The sequence below is a fragment of the Protopterus annectens genome, chromosome 9.part0 (assembly GCF_019279795.1).
Source record: "Protopterus annectens isolate FY-2018-M chromosome 9.part0, PAN1.0, whole genome shotgun sequence".
Taxonomy (NCBI): domain Eukaryota; kingdom Metazoa; phylum Chordata; order Ceratodontiformes; family Protopteridae; genus Protopterus; species Protopterus annectens.
Genome location: NC_056743.1, coordinates 1,510,594,359 through 1,510,619,951, shown reverse-complemented (window position 1 = coordinate 1,510,619,951; position 25,593 = coordinate 1,510,594,359). Strand labels below are relative to the sequence as shown.

At 41.4% G+C, this 25,593-nt stretch overlaps 1 protein-coding gene across 2 annotated transcripts in view; it reads right to left on the bottom strand.

The window, feature by feature from the left end:
• COLGALT1 (collagen beta(1-O)galactosyltransferase 1) overlaps positions 1–25,593 on the bottom strand; it is a 1,137,248-nt gene that overhangs the window by 574,954 nt on the left and 536,701 nt on the right. For both annotated transcript variants that reach the window (XM_044084453.1, XM_044084454.1), the window contains exon 5: positions 24,433–24,637. In XM_044084453.1, coding sequence (XP_043940388.1) covers positions 24,433–24,637 — 205 coding nt within the window. The remainder of the gene's footprint in view (positions 1–24,432; positions 24,638–25,593) is intronic.

Here is a 25,593-nt window from a genome sequence, read left to right as displayed (position 1 = left end):
TGTATGGTGCTTGAGTTTGTGCTTTTTATTTGTGTATGGTGCCTGTGCTTTACTGGAGTTTGTGTATGGTGCTTGTGCTTTACTGGAGTTTGTGTATGGTGCTTGTGCTTTACTGGAGTTTGTGTATGGTGCTTGTGCTTTACTGGAGTTTGTGTATGGTGCTTGTGCTTTACTGGAGTTTGTGTATGGTGCTTGTGCTTTACTGGAGTTTGTGTATGGTGCTTGTGCTTTACTGAAGTTTGTGTATGGTGCTTGTGTGTGTGTGTGTGTGTGTGTGTGTGTGTGTGTGTGTGTGTGTGTGTGTGTGTGTGTGTGTGTGTGTGTGTAAATGCCCCAGGTGCTTATGGTGGTGTGGTAGGGAATGCCTCAGGCTTGAACCCTGTACCCTGTATGCAGGTGTTAAAGACTTGAGTTCCCTACCCACCACCATTTGTAAAAAAAATTCAGATTTTTACCTCATATTCGATCTGATCTGTTCCTCATAATATCTGTGGTTTGTAAATGTTGCAATGCTTGATATTTGATGGTGTAGTAGTAGCATTGTTGCCTCACAGCTGCAGGTTCTTGGGTTTGATTCTTGGCTGGGGTTCCTTCTTTGTGGGGTCTGTATCTTCTCCCTGTGTTTGTGTGGGTTTGCTTTTGTGCCCTCCCATGTTACAAAGACATGTCTGCATTATTTCTTCCTGGGCCTCTGCTGAAAATTGTTTATTTGTTCCAAGTCAGACTGTCCTGATTAAAAATGTTAAATAAAATTGACAGGCATTTGAATTTCAGACTTAAGGGTTTCTGAATGTTTAATTCCTTGCGTATTTGATGGTGCAGTGGTAGTATTGTTGCCTCACAGCTATAGGTTTTCTGGTTTGATTCTTGGTTGGGGTGGCTTCTGTGTGGAGTCTGCATCTCCTCCATGTGTTTGTGTGGATTTGCTCTGGTGCCCTGCCATTTTACAAAGACGTGTCTGCAGTTTTAATCCCTGCTGAAAATTGGTTTTGTTCTGTCCGCAGTAAAATTGACAGGCATTTGAATTTCAGACTTCAGGTTTCTGAATGTTTAATTCCTTGCATAATTGATGGTGCGGTGGTAGTATTGTTGCCTCACAGCTATAGGTTTTCTGGTTTGATTCTTGGTTGGGGTGGCTTCTGTTTGGAGTCTGCATCTCCTGCCTGTGTTTGTGTGGATTTGCTCTGGTGCCCTGCCATTTTACAAAGATGTGTCTGCAGTTTTAATCCCTGCCTCTGCTGAAAATTGTTTTTGTTCTGTCCGCAGTAAAATTGACAGGCATTTGAATTTCAGACTTCAGGTTTCTGAATGTTTAATTCCTTGTATAATTGATGGTGCAGTGATAGTATTGTTACCTCACAACTATAGGTTTTCTGGTTTGATTCTTGGTTGGGGTGGCTTCTGTCTGCATCTCCTCCCTGTATTTGTGTGGATTTGCTCTGGTGCCCTGCCATTTTACAAAGACGTGTCTGCAGTATTAATCCCTGCATCTCTGCTGAAAATTGTTTTTGTTCTGTCCGCAGTAAAATTGACAGGCATTTGAATTTCAGACTTCAGGTTTCTGAATGTTTAATTCCTTGCAGATTTGATGGTGCAGTGGTAGTATTGTTGCCTCACAGCTATAGGTTTTCTGGTTTGATTCTTGGTTGGGGTGGCTTCTGTGTGAGTCTGCATCTCCTCCATGTGTTTGTGTGGATTTGCTCTGGTGCCCTGCCATTTTACAAAGACGTGTCTGCAGTTTTAATCCCTGCTGAAAATTGGTTTTGTTCTGTCCGCAGTAAAATTGACAGGCATTTGAATTTCAGACTTCAGGTTTCTGAATGTTTAATTCCTTGCATAATTGATGGTGCGGTGGTAGTATTGTTGCCTCACAGTTATAGGTTTTCTGGTTTGATTCTTGGTTGGGGTGGCTTCTGTTTGGAGTCTGCATCTCCTGCCTGTGTTTGTGTGGATTTGCTCTGGTGCCCTGCCATTTTACAAAGATGTGTCTGCAGTTTTAATCCCTGCGTCTCTGCTGAAAATTGTTTTTGTTCTGTCCGCAGTAAAATTGACAGGCATTTGAATTTCAGACTTCAGGTTTCTGAATGTTTAATTCCTTGTATAATTGATGGTGCAGTGATAGTATTGTTACCTCACAACTATAGGTTTTCTGGTTTGATTCTTGGTTGGGGTGGCTTCGGTCTGCATTTCCTCCCTGTATTTGTGTGGATTTGCTCTGGTGCCCTGCCATTTTACAAAGACGTGTCTGCAGTATTAATCCCTGCGTCTCTGCTGAAAATTGTTTTTGTTCTGTCCGCAGTAAAATTGACCGGCATTTGAATTTCAAACTTCATGTTCTTCAGAATACATAGTAGCACAACCTTTTTTTCTAGCAATTTTCTAAGTTTATAAGATGAATATTTTAAATTTGTCCCTATTTTTGGGACTGTATTCCCCCATTATTGGCTTCGTCCAGGTTTTTGTGCTAAGGTTGACAGCTATGGCAAGAACTGAATTCACTGAATATGGACTGTAGAATTGTGCATATTTACTGATAAAGGTGCACTGTAGAATTGTGCATATTTACTGATAATGGTGGACTGTAGAATTGTGCATATTTACTAATAATGGTGGACTGTGGAATTGTGCATATTTACTAATAATGGTGGACTGTAGAATTGTGTATATTTACTAATAATGGTGGACTGTGGAAGTCTGGGTAGACTTTTTTATGATAAATGTTCTCAACTGGGCAGTTTTGCCATTATGGGTGCATATGTTTTGTTTCATTGCTTACTGGAAAAATGTTCAAAACAAATTTAAAACACCCTCTAACAAGTGTACTGTATTGTACAAGGAATATAATTTTAGTACAATGAGGAAGGTGTATCAAAGAGCACATGTATGTTTCATATGCAAGGGGCCTATGATTCAAAACAGCCCAAAATTAATCTTTATCTGCCACTGGCAAAATGTATTTTCTTTGAATGTGGGTTTCAATGCTGTTTCAATGAATGTGAGTTTCAAGGGCAGAGAAGTTTTAATGCTAAGTTTTCATTGTGAGACTGCATTGCTTTGTTTAACAGATGACTTAATGTTTGTGCTGTAAAATACAAAATAAAACTTTCAAATGAAGTCCAATCATTGAAGTAAAGCAGTATGCACATTAGTGTTTATGGTAAATGGAGTGAAATAGCCAAGTAATGGTTAATTGGAATGGCTGCAGAGGCTCCAGTTCAACCATTATTTTGTCAGGGGAAGGGCAGCAAACTCAGACAGGCCCAGCTGAACTATACCTCCCAACTGTCCAGATTTTCAAAGAATGAATAGATTTTTGCTTCTTATTTTTGGTTTGTTGTTCATAAAATTTGTAGTTTTAATTCCTAAATGATTTGCCAGAAGTCACTAAATAATAAGTTTCAGACTTCATAACCTTCATAAAAATGCATGTTTAAGTAAGAGCCGTTCTATCAACTGTCTCAATTTATACAAGAGCAATTTTAGTACTGTTTATATGTGCCCCCAATATATTTGGCCTTGTTCAGATTTACTGCATTAACAGGTTGAGAGGTACATGCAAATAAATTGCTTTATAGAATTAAGCATAGCCAACCTCTCAACTGTCCCCAATTTTTGGCTCAAAATGTTGCTCTTCCCCCTAATAATCCCTCCATAAAATAGCAATTTTGGAAGAAAACATGGAGGGTTTACAATTAAGAAATAACTGTAATAATCAAAGTTATAGATTACTTGAAATGCATGTAGATTCTTTTATTTTGTCAGCTGCTCAAGGTAGCAGTACTAATATTAAAGTGTCCCTTCTTTGACAGGTAGAAGCTGTATTGTGTGTCTATTTTATATTTTTGCATCACATTTTTGGTCCATTTTTCATAAAATTGTGTTTTTGGCAAATTAGTGACAAATCACTAAAGACTGAAGTTAGAAAATGACAGACATTTGAGTTTCAGATTTTATACCCTTCAGAAAATTCATACTAATGCAAGACCTATTCTATTATCTTTCTAAGTTTATTAGAGCAATATTTAAAATTGTCCTTATTGTTGTGCCTTTGTCCCACTTCTGTGTATGGCTTTGTCCAGATTTCTTGCTCTTGAAGTTGAGAGGTATGACAAATGTGTCAGGGCCATCACAGTCAGCCAGAGAGATTTCAAATTGTGACATGCTTGTTGCACCCCACTCCCCATGTAGTGACTCTGGATGTGTCCAAGCAAGGCAAGGAGTAGTTGTATCTACCTTGGATGGGGAGGACACACTGCATAAGTACTACAGTGGCTTTTCATCTGTCCTTGATTTTGCAGAATGGTCTGGTTTCTGTCATATTTTTGTACTGTTGATTTATGCTTATTACTCAAAGTGCCTGTTGCTCTGTGTTTAAGTAGCAATGCTTTAATGACCATAAGGTAAGCTTGTCTGACATCGTAAGATGCAAGTAAGCTTTAATAAGCATACTGTTAAAGAATTGCCAACATTGAAAGCCTTTCTGTTGTTGCCATGCAGAGAATACTTGACTAGATAATGTATAAGCCTTGGGTATTAAAGGACAGGATTCCATTATTTTAAAAGATCATTACACTTGTTGGAGACTTCCAGTCATCTCTACAGGCTTTACCCGTAAACTAAACAGAATGCCAATCATGTGTGGTCCATAACCTGTACAGTAATCCTTTAAGCAATGTATCTTGAGCTTGTTTCTTGTTTGCTTTTCATTTTTACTTTTATCATGTTTTCCCATGAAACAAGTTGTCAGGCAGCAGGTCTTTTTTGGATAAGAAACATTTTTACAAGTGGGGGCATCACATAGATTTCTATTTTCAGCATGTTGCTTGGTACTTTAATAAAGCTGAATATATTATAATTAGAACTGCAGTGCAAGGAGAAGTGGTTTGAGTTGAGTGCTTCTGGTTTTTCTTATACTTGATTTTGACTGGCATTCCAGTAATGTATTTAAAAAGTAATTTATTTTTTCATGCCTCACAACCTTTTGTTTCCATCTAGATATTAAGTAAGCTGTCATGCAGCCAATGCATTGAAATATTTTTATTCTTCTACACTTATTTTTGTCTTGATTGGACTTTCATAATGATGGTTTGCCACCCAGGGCAGCGTATTTAATTAAAGTTAGTTTTTTTGTGGTTTTGTGCATAGCTCCTCCCCTTTATGGTTGACCACACCCCTTCCCTTTGACCCCACCCATTCAGCGTCTCCTGCAGCCCCCCCTGTGATTTGAAGTCACCAGCCGCCACTGACACCAGTAAACTGTAAATAAATGTCTATCTTCTTTCACCTCTCCTAAACACACAGTCTGACTGGCTACCATAAAGTGTCCATACATACTGCACTTATCCTTACTCCTGAGAGTCATGTGTGGCTGAAAAGGGTCCATATGAAGATCAGTTCACTTACCTGGTTAACAAATGAATAAATTAAAATGAAATTATTTTAAAATAATATAACTCCATGGTTTTTAAAAGAAAAATAATCTAACAGACAATTGAATTCAAATGCATAATTTCTACAGAATACTTTTCAATGCTAAAATGACTAGCAGCTGGTTACTGGGGTGTGAGTAGAGACTGCACTTGCTCAATTTAATTTGTTTTAATGTGGGCTGGATGTTCTTTACATGGCACGAGTCCAGGTAAGCTTCAAATAAATGACAGTTACATACTCACCATTATGTTAGACTCACCATAATGTTGCATTTGTGTTGTCGTATTCAGTACATTCCTTTACATATGGGTCCTTGGATCAGATGTCAGATCTGCACCTACCACTTTCAAAGCTTAGACTCTGGTTCTCAGGCTCCTCCCTTACCCATAATCCCCATGTCCAGAAGATGCTATCTCAGATCTAGTTTGCCTCCTATAACTACTTGAAAACATCAAAGGAATAAGCATATAAACCTATTGCACAAAAAACAGTGGCAATAAACTGTGGAGAGACCAGCTAAAACTTCAGAAGTCAAGGCAAAGTTAGTTAGATCTGCTCCAGAAGGGAATGACAGATTAGTAACACTAGTTGGTAGGAAAGGAACATGGAAGGGGATGGCAGTAGGAGGAATGGCCAGAACATGACAACACAGATTTAATGTTACGGTGAGTACATAACTTCCGTATCCGATGACTTTTCCATCCATTCCTCTACATATGGGGCAGTCTCTCCAACTTCTTTAAGTCTTGGGAGGTCTCATGGAAGGATATTCCCAGAGTCCTGCATCTGGACTGGATATCCAACTTATGAGAAATAAAGGTGTGAACTTTTGACCAGGTAGCTGCAACACAAATGTCATCATTGGTGACACTAGAGAAAAAGGCTGTAGATGATCTTGTTGACTGACTTTGGGTTTTAAAAGGATAGAGAACCCCTTATCTTGGTAAAGTAAGTGCACTGAGCGAGCCATGTAGATAAGGAGACTTTGGATACCACTTGCCCCTATGTAGGTTTTGAAAAGGAAGGGAATACATCAGACTTCCGGAAGGATTTAGTGCGGTATAACTATGTAGCTGGTAAGGAACATCTAACAAAGGTAAAGTATATTCAACTCTGTTCAGAAAATTCGGAAAGACTGGCAAATTTGTGGCCAGAATGAAGGAAAATTCAGAAACTACCTTTGGAAGAAAGGATGGATTTGTCCTAAAATATATTCTTTGAGAGAGAAAAAAAAAAAAAAATGACAGTGAATATTTATTTATTTACTTATTTAACATTTGTTTACCAGGAAAGTCCGGCTGGACCACTTGTGTTCATTTTCAGCGGAGTCCTGGGGAGAAAAGCTCCATACATCAAGAAACTACGTTGGTTATACAAAGTATTACTAGTGGGTTATAGAATAACATGGAAGAGACAGTTGACTAAACATTCTATAGGCTAGCTAACAATTATAAAGACAAAGTTGGAGTACAGTATATAACAGTTCAGTGTAATAGAATAGATGCAGCATATGTGCAAGGCATTTTCATAGTAGAGCATATTTACACTATATACAATATATACACAATGTAACTGTAGAGCAATATTTAAGCGTGCTAAGGAGGCTTAGGGAGATAGGCTCTTGTGTTGGATTGGCCTTCAGGAGGGTGGATTACAGTTACATAGAGCCTTTGAAAACAGGTATGATTTAAGGAGGTTTTTGAAAGTATCTGAACAGTTCTGTAGACTGAGGTCGGGAGGTAGGGTATTGCACGTCTTTGCAACTTCGTTGGGGAAGAGGGATTCTCAGCGGCTGTTTTTACATGAGATATTTGCAGTCAGAGCTTTGTTACTGGATTGCAATTGACAATTTGAGTTGTAGAAATTTAGAAGTCCAGAAAGGGCAGGGCTTTTCTCAGGATAGTATAGAATTTGGTGAGCTAGGTTGAGTTGGTGGCACTGTAATAAGTTGGGGAACTCTAGCCAGTGTAGAGTATGTAGGGACAGGCAGTGGTGTGATTGGGATTTAGCACTGTTTGCAAATCTGGCAATTTTGTTGTAACAGGTGGACAGTTTGTTTAGGTCAGTTTTATTTAGGTTTGTTAGTACTGGGGATGCATACAGTAAAGTAAATAGGAGATGGGTTCTGGTTATAGCAATCCTACAATTTGAAGTTAGGTACCTATTGCTGCGATAGAGGGTCCCTAGTTTTTATGTACTTAGTTGGAGATAAATGTTTATTAAATTTTAATTCCTGATCAATAGATAGTCCTAGTAATTTAGCCTCAGGGTCTTGGGAGATGAGGGTTTTGTTGGCTGAGACTATGGAGAAGGTGAGGTTGTTGGCAGGAATAACACCAGTTGAGTTTTCTTTGGGTTTACTATTGTGTATTATTTAGCCAGTCTTCTATCTCTGTGAAGGCTTCCTGTGCTTTTTGTTGGAGAAGTGGTAGAATGGATGCTGAACAGATCAGGGTTGTGTCACCCACATACTGGACCATTTCTGCTTGAGTGGTTGCTAGACAGATTTGATTTGTAAAGATGTTAAAGAGGAGGGGACCGAGAATGAAGCCTTGGGGTACTCCAAGTGTGACAGGGAGAGGAGGGGGTAGGCAGTTGAGCCATTTGACAAACTGTGACTGGTTATTTAGATAACTACTAAACCAGAGTAGGGTGTGGCTGTTGATATTGAATTCTGAGAGACAGGTTAAATGTTTGTCATGGAAGACCGTATCAAATGTTTTCGATAAGTCTAGGAAGGTAGCAGGGACTAGTTTGTCTTGGTTCCTGTAGGAGTTAATGGTGTTGGTGAAGTTAATCAGGGCATTAGTGGTGCTATGAGATGAACGGAAGCCATGCTGGGTGTTAGACAGTAGGTTGTTAGAGAGAAGGTAAGTGAGGAGTTGGTGGTGAATACATTTTTCCAGGATCTTTGATAGGGGTGAGAGGATCGCTATAGGTTGGTAATTGGACAGGTCAGTGGAGGAGCTGCCTTTGTGAATGGGAATGATATATGACATTTTCCATAGGGATGGGATGGTGTTTTCAGTGATAGATCTGTTTATTAGCACTGAGATAGGGTGAGCTATGGCCTTGGATGCTAGCTGTAAGTATTTGGCAGGAAGGATGTTGGTGGCGAATGTGGTCAGTCTAAGTTTAGTTAAGAGTTTTTAGACTGTTGATATCGGTACTGGTTTGAGTGTGAAGGGGGTGGAGTTGGTTTGGGCTTTGGGGGTGGTGTGGTTAGTCCCATTAATGAGTTTAAGTATAGAGGAGGTGAAGTAATTAAGAGAATAACCAGCTCTGCATTGAAAAAAATGAGCTAGTAAATTAACACTGCCAAAAGGGATCAAGGTCTGAGGTCCAAATACAAAATATTTTCCATTTGTACTTTATCTTCCTAGTTGAAGGTTTATATGAGGAAGATAAAATGTGCACAACAGAAGGGGAAAGTCTGGACTGTCGAACCATCACATGAATTGGAGAAATCATGTGGTTAATTTGAGTGCTTGGGTGAGGCTCACCTGACAGGTGGGATAGCAGATCTGGGTCCAGGCCCAGCTTCCAAGGAGGGTGAACCAGGAGGCCAGAGGAATGGAAACCATATTTGACTAGGCCAATGAGGGGTTATGAGGATGAGAGGGACCGTCAATGCCAATGCTTTCTGAAGAAACTTTGGATTCAAAGGGAGTGAGGAAAGAAAGTTATCCCAGGGCCAAGGGTGTGCCACCACATCCATGGGCTACTCCCCCTTCACAGGGAATCAGAGCAAAGAACTTGTTACATTTGGTGTTCAGGGGAGAGGTGGTGGAGATGTCTGAAAATCTGCTGTGCTACTAGTGGTTTGACAGACCACTCATGAGGAAGCAGAATGGATCTGCTCAACCTGTCCGCAAGAATGTTGGACATTCCTGGGATATGTTTTGCTACTAGAAAGCAGTAAGAGAATATCACTCTGACAGTCCATCATTACCTCTCACTACAAGGAGTAAGATCTGGTTCCTCCCTGTTTGCTGACGTACCAAACCACAGCCATATCTGTCTGTTTGAATCAAAATCACATCTAAGGGAAGAGAGACCTGGAAGACTTGCAATTCTAGGAGGATTGCTCTCATCTCCAGGACACTGATATGAACACTGGCCTCTACAGGACACCACATGCCTTGGACTGTCCTTCCCAAATAATGCTCCCCCCAGTAGGAAGTATTCATGGTCACTGTGGCTTGACCAGACAGCACAGTGAAAGAACATCCCTGCAGGAGGAGACAGGAAGTTAACCACCACAGAATGTGCTCCTTGCAAATGTTTGTAAGGATAATTGGGTAAGATGCTGCTTGCTACCTGATCGACCACTGTACTGCTAATGTCCACTGAGGCACTTGTGTGAAACCTGGTAAATGGGATCAAAGTTATAGAGGCAGCCATGGAAAGGAGAAGTCAGAGAACTAATTTAGCCAGTGGCTTCTTGTATGAGAGAACCTGCTAGGCTTGAAAATGAAGGAACGGTATTCTCGAAACGTACAAGTCACTGTGAAGTTTCCCCAAAGAGCTCCTATGAACTCGAGGGACAATAAAGGCTGTAGCCAAGACTTGTGGAGGTTTATTATAATCCCCAGGTGTGCGCACAAGCACAGCAAGGACTCCCTGGCAAAGAACAGTAGACCCCTGGATGGAGTGATTATAAGCCAGTTATCCAGATAAGAAAGCATCTGGAATCCCTGCAGTTGTAGATGAGCTGCTACCAATGCTGTGCATTTGGTAAACATGGGGGGGGGGGGGTTGAATCCAAAGGGCAAAGCTCTGAACTAGTAGTGACTAGCTCCCAGCTGGAAGAGATGCATCAAAATAGACAGGCAGTCCTGGAAGTGATGGTACATGCACTGAAGATCTATCGAGCACATCCAGTAGTTTTCTCTTCAACAGTGGGAGAAATAGACTTAATTGTGACCATCTGGAATTTGGTCCAAGCAACAAACTTGTTCAACTGATTTAGATCCAAAACTGGTGTTAGGTCCCTGGTTTTCTTTGGCACTAAAAAGAATGCTGAGTAAATTCCAGATCCTCTCTGGTCTGGTGATACCTCTTGGATGACTCTTTCTTAGAAGGTTCTCTATTTCTGAAGCTGCAAATTTCCTCTGTGAAGGTGGAATGTCAGGAATTCTCTTTTGAGATGGGGGTGTAGAGTGAAAGGGAATGAGACAGCCTCTGTTAATTATCTCCTGCATCCATTTGTCTTGACTGATGGTTATACAGGCTGTGGGGTGCACAGAACAGTGCCCTCAACTGCCTCCAGAGTAGGACAGTTGGGCAACGTTTGAGAAGCACTGAAAGGACTTCTTGGAAAATGAACCCATGAAGCTCCGATTCTGAGGATCACCTCTACCTCTTGGGAGAGCTCTTAATTTCCCCCTCTGCCACAGGAAACTCGCTCTCCAGAAGTGTCGGTTGAAAAACCCTGAGATTTTCAGAACCACATTACCTTCACTGCCTTCTGATTTCTGGAGAAGGTCCTCTAGGGTATTAAGAATTTGATTCTCATGGAAGATAGGGATTTGCCATCCTGTTAACTTCTGGAAATGGTCTTTCTAAGTTTTGCACCAAATAAGTTTGGTGCATCATAAGGGGAGCTGACGAAGCATGTCGAAGTGCTCTGTTAAGCTGCAAAGTCACATCCAGGCATGCCTTCTGATGGAAATACCTTTGCCAGCTGCTCTAGATGCCTCCTCTGTGACACTGGAGATTAAGTGCAAAGATGCTTTAGATGGGGATAGTAAGGGTTTGTGTCACTTGGTCAATGAAACATTGTCAAAACCCACATGGTTGAGACCACATGATCAACAATGCAGTCTGATCATTTTGAATGAGATCGCAGTACAGTGGGGATTGGGGAATGTAACCTTTTCCCTACTGTACTGTGATCTCAGAGTCAGTATATATAACACGGACAGGCTGCGGAAGATGCAGGGGGGCTTGCCCCCCCCACAAAAAGATTGTTTTTGCATTTACATCGGCTGAGACTTCATTGTTGATCATGTGGTCCTGACCATATGACTTTTGACAACATTGGTCAATCAGCTGAAATAGATTCTAGTAGGGTTGCCAAATAAGAATCATGAGTCTTTCTGATCCTCAGTCAAGGTCTGTGGAAGAAAAACGGGGATCTCCTTGACCAAATTTCTTTGAAAACAGGTGAAATGTGCCAGACAGTCAAGTCCCTTCATTGAAAAAGTAGATGAGGTGTAGACTCACTTCCCAAAGCAATCCAGAGCATGCAATTCTCTATTTGGTGGGTGGACACAGGAGCTTTCATCAGCAAACTCCTTTTTGGTGGCTGCTGACGAAACCATGAAATCAACTGACAGACTCTTGCTCCAGTGTGAGTGGTCTTTCAGAGCCACTAAAAATTTGTCTGGCTTCTTACTGGATGAATTCAACTATGTCAGGTTCCTTCTACGCCCGGGATGAGACAAGGTCCAACATCTCATCTGGAGGTACCACTCAAGTAGATGGGCCAGAGTCAAAAGCTTTGTGGAAAACAGTATCTGTGGTGGGGATTCCTCAGGGGAATCCAAGCATCTCCTCTTAAACTTGTGTTTTTTGGGAACCTCGCCTGTGAATGGGTCAGGAGAGGACTCAAACATGTGTCTCATGGGGGAGAAGAGGATCAAGACTAAAGAATTAGCTGCCCCAACGAGACAAGAAAAGTAGGCTGCGGACCCTGGGAGATTCCATGGGGAAGGGGTGGAGCCAACTAAGAAAGAGTAGATCTGCCCCTCGTTTGAGAGTATACTCTCTTGAAGGCCTCACAAGTTGAACCCTAAATGGCTCCGGGGAGCTTGTCCTTCAGGTATGAAACCTACGTGAAAGCCCAACCCTACAGGCCATCAGACTATGACCTGAAGCAGTCGGAGCTGAAGTCAAGTGCTAAGGCCCATAAAGGGAGGAAAAGATCACAGCATCTTGGATAAGATCCTAACCTGTCAGTCAATGCAGACGTTACAGCTCCAAGAGTCAGATAGCTCTAATAAAGTAGGAGCCACCCTGACAGACAACTGACTGAAGTCAAGGAAATGAAGTCTCGATTCTGACGCAGATCTACCCTGGGCTAGGGTCAGATGCAGTAACTCTGATCCGAGGGGAGAGATGGGAGAAGAAGCTGTAATCTGGTGACAGGAAGAAATATTCCTACCAGATTAAGCTGTGGATTGAGGTTGGAGTATCCCAATTGGATATGGGAACATAGGAAACCTCTCATCATTCTGTTCACATCAGTTCTGGTGAGACTTCTGGAGGATCCAAATGACCTGACTGACAAAGCTGAAGCAGATCTGGAGGTGTAAAGAAGTCCTTTTTGTAAAATGGGAGAAGTCTCAAAAAGACAGCGCATGGGGAAAACTGAAGAGGAGTCACAGAGCCTATAACGACAGGATCTGAAAGAGGTTTTGGATTTGAACATTTAGCCGCTTTAGGAGCTGGAGCTGATAAAATGGTTGGAGTTGGAAATCACTTCCTCGAAGACTTAGACTTGTCTGAATTTTTTGATCCATCTTTAGTCTTGGATGCCAAAGAGGCAGAAGGAGGAGATGAAGCCCTTCTCTTCCCAGGTGTTGAAGTTGTAATGCCAGGTGATGGCTGGATGAGACCCTTTAAGATGAGCTTGTTTTCATCTCTCCACAATTGCTCTCTGGTCAAAAGCCTCACAAATTGAGCAAATTGCATCCAGGTGTGATGGCCCAAGGTGATGCACACTTAGTTGGGTAACGTGTGTGCACGCATAACACACACTTTTTAAACCTGGAGGGTTTGTCAGACATCTTAACCAAGATCGCACTATGAACAACAAGAGTACACTAAGAATTATATAAACTAACCCTACAAAAATTAAACACTAAGGAAAATAATCCAACTACAAAATTAAACTACTGATCTAACTTGAATCCTAAAATATGGAAAGTCTGTTTTTTTAATTTGTGGAAAAAAAACACAAGGAAGGAGAGAAGATATTATGGCAAAAATTTCTCAAGACTATTAAAAGCTAAATCCTTATCTGATTCACGAAGAAAAAAAGCTAAAATACTCCAGAGCACCACAGCCCATCAGCATTTGGAAGCAGCAAACAAGATCTGAGGTAGCTCCTTCTATACATAGGGATTATGAGTAGGAGAGAAGCTGGAGCACCGGATCCTACATTTTGAAACAGAGTACAGATCACAGACTCCTACTTACAGGAATGGATGGAAAAGACATCAGATGTCAGCAGTTGAACATACATTTCTAACCATGACAGGCAGGCAAAAACCTTTCTGAATTAATGCAGCGATATATTTCCCTGTCTGCGTGACTACAGTATGGAAGATGCAGAACAATTAAGCTCCTGGAGGAGATGCCTGGCAAAAGTAAACGCAGGGTTCGATCAGATTTGCATCTACCGCAGGCAATTTCACATGAAGTGTCTGGAGTCTAAAACTGTATGTATATTGCAGCAGCCACACACTACAGATTATGCTTGGTAAAAGACCGGTCAGTAACCAGCATACAACATCATGCATTTACTCAAACGAGTACCTGTCACAAATGTTCAGCATTTTGTTTCCAGTAATACTTTCTGAACAGTAAAGGTTTCAATTCATCATTTTCAAATGTCAAAGACATGACTATACAAGTTATTGAAAAATAGCACATTAATGAAACTTTGATTACAAAGGAAATACATTTCAAAAGTGGCATTCTATTTTCACCAAAAAAATTAACTATGACCCCCCTATACTGTACAGATGAGCAAGGCTCTCTATTCGACCTTACCAGCTATTCAGTAAAACAGTTCACTGTATATATCCAGGCATGTCCAAAGGGCAGTTTCAGGTGTACTCTCCAGTCCAACTGGTGAATCTGGGCATTTTGAGGCAATGTTACAACTGCCTCATGTACACAGACAACCCTCTCCTCCTACCACCAAATACTAATACATGCGAGAGATGCAATTATACAGCCAAACTGGAGGCTAAGCTCTCTCAACCCAAGACTGGATCAGACAGTCAAGGGGAGAAGGGAAATACTGGCATCATACCACCAGTCTCACATAGACCCATTAAACCAGCACCGCAAAAAACACACAAATACACAAAAACATACTCGGAGGCTCTAAATAAAAATCTGCAAAAGCAACAGAGACCTCCAAAGCAGACATCCAAGCAACCCCCCCCCCCCAACACAAACCATGAAACACATACTTCACAAAACCAGCGTGCCACACAATCACAGTCCTTAAGGCAAAATAACATACCCAACATACTAGTAATAGGTGACTCTATAGTCAGGCACACTGACGTCCCACTCACTAGGCTGAATAAGGAGAAGGTTACTGTTAGCTGCCTGTCGGGTGCCAGGAACTGCCATATAACACAAGCACTCAGGTCACTCCAGAACAAGTACAAATACGACTAGTCCATGTTGGTGTGAATGACCTGAGCTGTACGTCCCTGGACTACATGAAAAGAGACATGGAAGAGCTCTCTGATCACTCAGCACAGGCTGGTATGACCCTGAGTAGCATCCTGACCTCACTAAGAATAATACAATGGTATAAAGAAAAAATTATAAATTTCAGCAATTGGCTAAGTTTCTGGTGTCATTCAAAGGGGATCCAGTGTCTATCCGCCTGGGATGAGATGCACGAAAAGCCATGCTGCTTCGCTAGAGACTGCTTGCACCTGTCACCTTTAGGCTTTCAAATACTGGCCAAGGCTCTTGCCATCCCTATAGTCCCTTTTTAGGGAAGGCTCAAAAAACAAACCCACCGCCGTTAATAGCACAAGTAACCAAAATCTGAGAGTAATGCTACTCAATGCCAGAAGTCTAAACCTCAAAATGCGCACACTTGAGACATTCCTCAGTATAGAGAAAATAGATATATGTGCAGTAACAGAAACCTGGTTTAAGGCTCCAGAGAGCACCCCAGCACTACCAGACTACAGCTCATACCATACACTTTGGCCACAGAATACGGACCGAAATACTAAAGGCAGGGGAGTATCCATATTCATCAAGGATACCCACACCTCCATGTTAGTGGCACAGCACGATGCTTCAGAGATCATCCACATGCAACTAACAATGGGCAAAACTGCAATTCAAATTGTAGCTTGCTGCAGATCACCCACCATGTTTCAGGACCCCCATTCCGCATTTCTGGAAACACTGGGAAACAAAGGTCCTACCAAACACCCTAATATTGGGTGATTTCAACTGCCCAAACATTAACTGGGAGAACTACTCAAGTACCAACTCCCTTGCCCAACATTTCCTAAAATTTATAAACTCAAACGCCCTGGATCAACTAGTCAACACTCCCACCAGAGGTGACAACATATTAGACCTGGTCATCACCAACATGGGCGACCAGTGTTCCACACCGGAGGTCGACCCCTCGTTGGTTAGATCTGACCATAAACAAATCACTTTGGATATCCACATTCCGGCCCCACCCCCGGACAAGGAAACCACTGTGAAAAACTTTTCAAAAGCAAACTTCACATGACTTAAGACTGAGGTGGAAAGTTTCAAAGCCCCCATGCTAAAGGATAACACTGTGCAAGCTGCAAAATCCTTTACTAATGCATTCTACGGGCACCTACAAGAATGCATGGATCGTGCTATCCCAAGCAAAACCAAGACTCATGCCTCCAAGAAAAGGAAACCAGTCTGGTGGACTCCTGCTATAAACAAGCTATACAATAGGAGGAGGAAACTAGTACAGAAAAGAGTAAAATCCCAAGAAGGGAAGACATCCCTGATCAAGTAGCAGCAAGAAACTACGATCCCTCATAAAATTGTCCAAGGCGAGCTTCGAAAGAAAAATTGCCAAGGTCTCCAAAGATAACCACAAGGCATTCTTTAGCTATGTCAAGAATCTAAGTGGCAATGCTCAAATCTGCTCAGAGTTAATGCAGAATGGCACAAAATACACTGAACCAACCGATACTGCCAACATCCTGGCAGACATGTTCAGTGCAAACTTCACCCCTCTCTCACCCGCAAAATGGCCCATAACCCTACAAGAAGAATGTAGAGCCCCTGAAATCACAGACCCTCAGGTTAAAACAGCCCTCTCGAAAGCCAAAAACATAGCATCAATGGACCCAGACAGTGTCCCAGGCTGTGTCCTACACAAGCTCAAAGACGAACTAATCCCTCACCTAAACACACTGTTCAAACTCAGCCTCTCCACAAGCTACATACCCACAGAGTGGCGCACAGCAATGGTTATTCCACTCCACAAAGGTGGAGCCACAACAGACCCCAGGAACTATCGCCCTATAAGCCTGACTGGCTTGGTCTGCAAGGCTATGGAACTTATTAACAGAGACATTGGGAACCTCCAAACACTGAACCCTACCCAGTTCGGCTTTGTTAAGGGCAAATCATGCCGCCTAAACCTGGTGGACTTCTTTGAGACCATTACCAAGGCTATAAATGAGGGAAAGGTGGTACTCACAGCATACCTAGACCTCGCAAAGGCCCTCGACACCATTCCCCATTCTGGTATTATAGACAAGCTCACCAGCCTGAATATAAAACCCTAGGTCACAAGATGGGTTGCCAATTGGCTCATGGACAGAACCCACATGGTGAGAGTTGTGGGAGCTAGGTCTGACTCTAAACCAGTTACAAGTGGCGTTCCGCAGGGCTCAGTCCTAGGACCCCTCCTGTTCGGCATATACTTCTCAGAGGTACAGGCAAGAGCAGGAGGACTATGGATGACCAAGTTTGCAATTGACTGCAAACTAGGGGCTAAAATTGACTCTCTGGTTAACACAGACATCCTCCAAAAGGGCCTCACTGAGACGGATACCTGGTGTCAAAATCATGGCATCAAGCTAAATGCCAAAAAGTGCATAGTCATCCCCTTTGGAAAAAACAAATTACACACAAACTACTACATAGGTGGTAGCCCCCTCAATACAGAAAACATAATAAGGGATCTGGGGACCCAAGTAGATAGTAATCTCTCCTTTGATAATCACATTGCCAAAGTGGTTAGAAAATCCTTCTATGTGGCCCACCTAATCACAAAAGGGTTTGCATCCAGATCAAAAGAGGTCATTGTGCCCCTCTCCTCATCACTCATCAGACCCATCATACAGTACAATGCTCCATTTGGGATGTACCTTACAAGACACCTGCAACAGCTGAAAAGACCACAGAAGTACCTCACCAAGAGGATCACTGGCCTCAAACAGATGCCCTATGCAGCTCGACTGAAGAAACTCCAGCTGTACTCAGTTGCATACCGCCTACTCAGAGGTGATCTCTGCCTGACATACAAGGCCATGTCCAACCCAGAATTGATGGACATGGTCCACCTAAAGAAAACCTTATCCCCTCGAGCAACACGTTCTAGGGATCTAAACCTCACCACAACAATAAATAGGACATGCAGGAGGGATAGATTCCTGTCCCAGAGACTTCCCATGCTTTGGAACAAGATTCCAATCTACATTAGGCAGAGCTCCTCACTAACACTCCAAGAGAAACCTTGATAAGTGGATAGAAACAAAGTTTACTCCGGAGATCACTTCAGTGGCTCTGCTGGACAGAGGCACAGGGAACTAACCTCAGGGGGCGGCGAAACCCAACACATTCTGGTTAGGCTTATAAATGCCTTCGGGCAGATAGCCTAGTACCTACCTATGAACCTATGATAAGATATCCATTGAGGACCAGTCCCTGTCTCATTATTCTGGCATCTGTCTGGAACAAATTCAGTAGCCCCCTACTGTCTTATACAGGTTTATAAACACTGCTGATGTTTAATGCTGATGTTTAAATTCTTGCATACGAACAAGATTACAATAATAAGGTTCACAAGTCACTACCTTGGTATAATGATGATTGTCTTCTGGCTTTTTCCTGGTAAGGGGTTGCCACAGCGGAACTCTGGTCCGCTAATGATTGGCAGTAGATTTTTACGAAACGCCGAGGTGCCAGCTCGACGCCCAACCTTCAACGAAGGCACGCCCATTTACGCATGCATGTCTTTCGAACGCTACCCAACCGCTGGGAGGACATGCAGACTCCACACATAAGACCCGTCCAAGCCAAGCAGCGAATCGAACGGGAGAACCTCTTGCTGTGAGGTAACAACTCTACCGCCGTACCAATAATGTAATTTTTACTAGACCTTTTTTGAGTGGGGGGAGGGGTATACTAAGTGCACTCTATGAATTACAAAAGTGTTAATGCAGGGAAACTAGCATTTTGCCTGCCCCAACATTCTTTCACAATGCCTGGGCATTACAATTTATGCTCTTAGAATTATAGTGATTCCAAAATATATTTAGCCAAATGATTAGTTCAGAACTTTAAGGAATAACTTCCACTGTAACAAACTACCCGATTTAGATACACTAATTCAGACAGAGGGAAGAAATTTGTATATAGTATTCCTTTTCATAACTTACAGTGACACATGAAAAATTAATGGGGAGTGCATTGCTCATGCTCCTAGCTAGTTATTCAGTATACAACCTACAGTACTCCCCATACCAATAAGAGATTAGCAGATCTCTATACATGCTAATACAATTCAGACAGAGGGAACTATAAACCTGAACACAGTATTCCTTTTCCATGCTGTACAGTGACTCCTGAAAATGGATATGAAATGGACTGATTGCTCGCTAGTTAAGTGTTTTTAGAAAAATTACCAATAGTACCCCCCCCCCCTCCCAAACATGAGCTTTTGAGACTGCAATGTCTGTGTACTCCTCCTGCTGGAAAACAACAGCGATACATTGCTAAAATAAATGTGTTCCTGCTTAAATACAACTTCACTACTTTCTACAATGGTAAGGAAAGAATGAGAAATGTAAAAAAATGGGAAGCGTGTCAAGCAAATGGTGCAAGACCAAAGAGGTTTGGTTTAAATAAGGCAATCACATACGTGTGTGATAAACAAAACGCGTCACCCTATGCAACAGATTTAAATAATTTTGATAATGTGATAAGTTTTTAAACTTCCAAAGAGAGAAGGCTGTAGTAAATGAAAAAAGTACGTTTCATCAAACAGATATTTAAGAAAGCTAAACAAGACACCGATATCCTACAGAGGAAAAAGAGCAACCTTAAATAAATATCACTGCATCATCAGGCCAATAGCCCCTATCAGGTTGCTCTTTGCTCCCAACTCCTTTACTTCTCTGCCAATTTCTTTCCTTTCATTTCCTCTCACAAGATCCCACATCTATTACACCCTCCCTTAAACTGGGAGACTGCCCCCCACTTTTGAGAATTATTTGCGTTAGTCTTTCAGCCTCAGTTCTTCTACACCTACCTTGTGGGGCACGATATCCAAGTTGGTCTACCCTAGCCCATCTGTGTGGAACACAAATAAAGCCTTACTGCGACCCACATTTTCAGAGTCTGGGCAGTAGCTCAGAGACTGGAAGGAATGGCAGGGGAGGATGTAAATAATAGTGTGATGCCCGCTTGCTCAACATGCAGAAAAATAGAGATGGTTCCAGCTGGCTGATCAGCACCAAGCAAGTGGTCTGAAAAGCACCAAAATCAGCTAGAATAGGGGGATGTAGGCTTAGCCATTCCAAACCCATGAAGGGTTAGGGCCTCACTAGAAAGCACCATCATTGCCAGGATACTAACGAGGGCACAAACCATCTCCATGGCTACTTCCATAGCTACTTGCCTCATGCCGGGTTCATGAATAATGAGCTTGATGGTCAAAAGGTACTAAGGCGAAAAGCATAAAGAAAAAAAATATTTGTTTCTCTCCTGTCTACCAAGTGGAGGAATGTATAACCAAAGAGATCTGGATCTCCCCCGAAACAACTCTATAAACAGGTCCGCTTACTGCAGGATACACATCTGACACTGCAAATCTGTTCCGTTAGATACTAAAATTGTTTAGACTAGGAGAGGATACATTTCAATAACAGCTCAAATTATTGCAGTTACAGAGTCCCGATTTCTGCCCCAGTTTGATCTTTGAAAACCTCTGTCAATATAGGGAAAGTATACATGGTGAAAAAAAGTGTGTCTGTGTTCTTTTCCTAACTGGATAGAAATCTAACACTAAATTAGGGGCTGCCCCTATGGGCAACCCTTAAAAAAAAAAAAAAAAAAAAAAAGAGGATGCCCTTAACTAGACAATGGTTAATCTTAAACCCTGGTAACTACATCACTTTAATAACAGGTATAGGCTACATGCTTAAGTTGCTTAACCAGATGTCCTCAGAGTTATTGAGCCTGGATAGGAGAGAGAGAGAGGAAAAAAAAAAAAAAAAAAAAAAAAAACACTACTGTACAAGGTGACTTGAACCTAAATTGATTAGCCCACAACAAAACAGCTAACTAAACACAGCCAGCCTGCAAGGCATACCTAAACAGTTAAGAAACCTACCAGGCCAGATTCTGGCTAAAGCAGTGACTCAACATTGGGTAGATGAAAGCGCTCAACCTTCGTTTTGTATTTCAATAAAAGAAGTTCTTTGTGACATATTCATGGATCGTGGTTTGTTCTGGGAACAGTTTTTGGTGCTGTCTTTCTTCTAATCTATAAAAGTATCTGTGGCAACAGTGTGTGCCTTGAATGTTTTGCATAAGATGGCACCATCTGTTCACCTGTAGGCCACACAGCTTTTATGAAATGAATGCAATTATGAAAAATATAGTCAATCAGAACTGCTTTACCAAAAAGAGCATTTATATCTCAGAATGTCTTCACATTACTCACTGTTTTAATGTAATTTTTCCCCAACATCCACTGCTTGAATACATTTTTGTATTATTAATGTAAAACTTGAAAATGCATCATATTTATCATAACTTTTTGCAAATACTCCTTAAAAAGTGCAGCTATGCACATCCTATGCTGATCAGCAAATCGTGTCAGCTGACAGGTGCCACCTTGCTGCCTTAGTTTACTTGTGTATATTTACCTCAGAACTTCAAACTTATCCTTTGAAAACTGCGATGAGTATGCTTGTTTCAGGAGTACAAGGAATTATCTTGTAGAGACAAGTATACTCAAAGGATACAAAGGAACTCTGCCTCCTAACAAGAGTATAATCGGCAGGAAAGCAATGAGTTAATATCATTTATGGGAAAACTGCATCAATTCTTAAACTTCATTCTTATGTGATATTAGCTTGACTGCATTACATTACTTATTAATCAAAGAGAAAATCTGCAGTTACAACATTTGGAAGGTTTCAGTGCCTGAAACATGCTGGTCCCATTCTTCCGAAGGACCTTAGTAAACTAAATGAGACAGATTACTCAGAATAAATTCCGAGGTGTTATCCACAAGCCATCCCTTTCCTCTGAGGCTCACACTCAAATAAGTTGTCAAACTACTCTGCCAACACTGCTGAAAAATTTCTAGAAGGCAAAGATCTATGCTGCACTATTCGTTCTTAACACTTTACATAGGTTTGCTGCTACTACAGCTGAGAGCAAGTTTTACATCTCTGAATCAGTCACAACAAGCTAGGTTTCTAAAAGCTACCACTAAACGTTTGTCAAATGCCCAAAGCTAACTCAACATTCTTCTAATCCAAGGTCCAAAAACCAAAAAATGCAACTGCATATTACAACTGCAATCTATGCATACTACAAATGCAGTTCTGCCATTTCTTTGGCATGGTAGGGGAGAGATCTGGGAACTGTAACAATCCAGGGCCAGAAAAACTACATTTTCCTTCTGGCCTAAGAATAAAAATAGCATGCATGAAGCAAAAATGCAGCAATCTGAAGGCACTACCCTTGCAAATCATATGAGAACATGAAATGGCTACCACATATACTCATTAATAAGTCTATCATGGTATTAGTCAACAGGCAGTTCTGAGACCAATAAAACTTAAAATGCACTGACTGATGTATAAGCCTAGGAGTTAAAAAAAAATGAGTGTGGTACTTGGAGCTGTATAATTTGAGAACATGGTTTTCATTCACTGATTCATTTATTTACTCACTAATTACCCACTTAACCTTCAACAGATATTTACATAACATGGATGCCAGTAACAGAATCAATGAATGTACATCACAAAGTTAGATAGTATTGTGTTAATCCTTCCTGAAATACATCACTGTGGCCATTATTTCTTTCACTTTTTTTTTCATATCATTGGTTCATAGGTGTGTACTAGGCTAATGGCCCCAGAGCCTTTACAAGCCTAGCCCATAGGATTACCCTGCCATCATGCCACTTGACCTTAGTTCTCAGTGCCTCTGTCAAGTAAAGCCACTGGAGTAAATCCCTGGGGTGAATTTTCTATTTCCCATCCACTCATCAAGATTTCTCTTGAACAGGGCCAGTGAGGTGCTCTGCTCGACATGTATGGGAAGTCTATTCATAGGTAGGTACTAGGCTATCGACCCAAGGGCCTAAAGTAAGCCAAACCAACAAGGTTCCCTGGCTTACGCTACCCAAGAAAGTTAATTTCCTGTGCCCTGTCGAGCAGAGCCACAGAAGTGATCTCCAGGGTGTATTTCCTATTTCCATCCACTCATCAAGATTTTTCTTGAGTGCTAATGAGGAACTTTGCTTGACACAGATGGGTAGCTTGTTCCAGAGTATAGGAAGTCTCTGGGACAGGAATCTATCCCTCCAGCATGTCCTGTTTATTGTGGTAACAAGGTTTAGGTCCCTAGAGCATGTAGCTCTCCTCCATAGCATGGGCAGTCTCTGGGTTATGAATCTGTCGCTCCAGCATGTTTTGCTGAAAGTGGTAATGAGGGGTGAGGTCTCTGGAGTGTGTGGTGCAAAGGGATTGGGATTTCTTTAGCTGTAGCATTTCTAAAAAGCTGGGTCAGGCATGACTTTGTAAGTCAAGCAGAGATCACCTCTAAGTAGGCAACATGAGACATAGAATAGTTGGAGTTTTTTAAGTCTGTCCATATAGGACAAATGTTTAAGGCCTAGGATCCTCTTTGTGAGGTACTTTTGCGGCCTCTCCAGTTGTTGCAGGTGTTTAGTGAGGTACATGCCAAATGGGGCATTGTACTCAATGACTGGCTTAATGAGGGAAGAGTAGAGGGAGACAATGACCGCTTTTCTTTCTTCCTGGATGCAAAACCCTATGTATCACATAGACCTTTCTGACCACAGTGGCAATGTGGTGGTCAAAAGAGAGGTTGCTGTCAACCTGTGTTCCCAGATCTCTTATAATGCTTTCTGTGTTTAGTGGACTACCATCGATGTAGTAATTCATAGGAACCAGGTTTTTCCCACAGGGGATGACGACACATTTTTGGCATTGAGCTTAAGGCCATGGTTCTCACACCAGTTGTTGGTCTTAGTGAGGCCTTTTTGTAGGATGTCAACATCACTTGTGGAGTTAATAAATAGCTCCCAACTTGCAATCGTCTGCAAACTTCATGAAGGTGACTTGCAGAATTAGTAATAATATCTTATTAGTAGACATTTTCATCTTCAGAGATGTTTTTTCTCTTATACCTACCTTTTGCCTAGCAGGACACCAAATATACCAGTACATGTGGACAGTGGTAAAGCCCACAACAGTGATGCATTATATTTTTTACAAAATTACAATGATCATGGTAGGGGTGTAGTTGTGAATGAAAACAGCCAACCGCGGCAGTTATTTCATTTTCTTGGTGATTACCATAAACATTGTTGGTATCTAAATCAATAAGAACAGAAGTTATTTTGAGGGATTTTTTTTTTTTTTATCTCGCAGATTCTTTCCTGAATTACCATACAACTCATCCGCAAGTTGACTTTACTTGTAGCAGCAAAATGAATTAAAACAAAATCCAGCATGCCTTATTTTCTTAGTACTCTGCTTCATACAAGGTTCTCAAACCACCAGTGTTTCTTTGCAGGTACAATTCAGTTGCAATATATTCTTAAAATTGACTTCTACAAAGGTACAAAATATACAACTTGAGAAAGAAGAAATTGCACCCTGGAGTAGATGATAAAATTAGTAAACGTGTCATAACCATTACCCTCTGTGCTACACAGCCTAACTTCCTCACCTGCTTCCCTGCAAGAGGATGCAAATACAATAATATCATCAAAAGCCCAGGTGTAGTCAGCATGTGGTGGGTAGAAGGCCAGATCCTGAGATGCTTCTTTACGTAGATCAATCAGGAAAGTAGAATGTACCATCGGGACAGGAAAGCAACCTTTACGATCTCGCTTACGAATTGGCATATAAGCTGGGGTCCGCTTGTAATATCCCTGTAAATAAAAGGGGGAGGGGATCAGAGTTTATATAAAACAGACTAACTTAGTGTTTCAACCTGGTACACCACAAACCCTACAAGACCTCTTTTTCAGAATTGTGCAGTCGACAGTACTCACCAGTCGCAAAACTCTGACAAAATTAAAGCCGAATGGGAGAAAATGGTTTTAAATCTTGGTGGAATGCATGGGAGAAAGAAATCAGAAAATAAACAGGTATTTATAAAAGTTTAATATCTCCCGTTTCTTGGAAAACAAATGTATTGAAGCTCTAAATTTTACATCAGTACATTTTCATTTTTTAAGGCCTAGAAACTTTCTCTTATGATGCACAATCAATACAGCACACCCTGAATACAATGCAGCTCCTGCCAATGTCATCTACAAAATCACACAGTACAATGACCATCATTTTACTGCAAATAATCCTGTTGTACTATGCTATTACCAGATTTCTTGCTCACATTTTGTAAAGGGTATCCCTTTTCTTGCTACTATACCAGTAATATTTTTATTACTTCCATGTATGCTAAAGGGCATACACAAGTCCCAGAACAGTAATACTGAATGTGCGAAAATTGAGACTTGTATATTTTTGTCAAAGATTTGGGCGCACACACATGGTGGTGGTGGTGGTGGTGGTGGGGGGGGGTCTTACTGTGTTTGTTCTCCCTGCAAAAAATAACTTTAAAGTTCAGCTTTGCTCTTTTTTCATTACTCTGGAATATACAGCTTTGTAAAAACTTATGACAGCAGATGTCCTACTGGTCACTGTTGCACTATTCCTACCATACTGGTTTTCACTGGTGACATCTGGCTGGGGTACCAAAGTTTACCTTCAAAGGTTGTAAAATCCAATGCATGCCCTCAGCTTGTAAGCTTAGGTGTACATACAAATGGGCATACAAATTGTGTACTTCATATCATCTCCAAGCCAGTGGCCTGAAGACTAC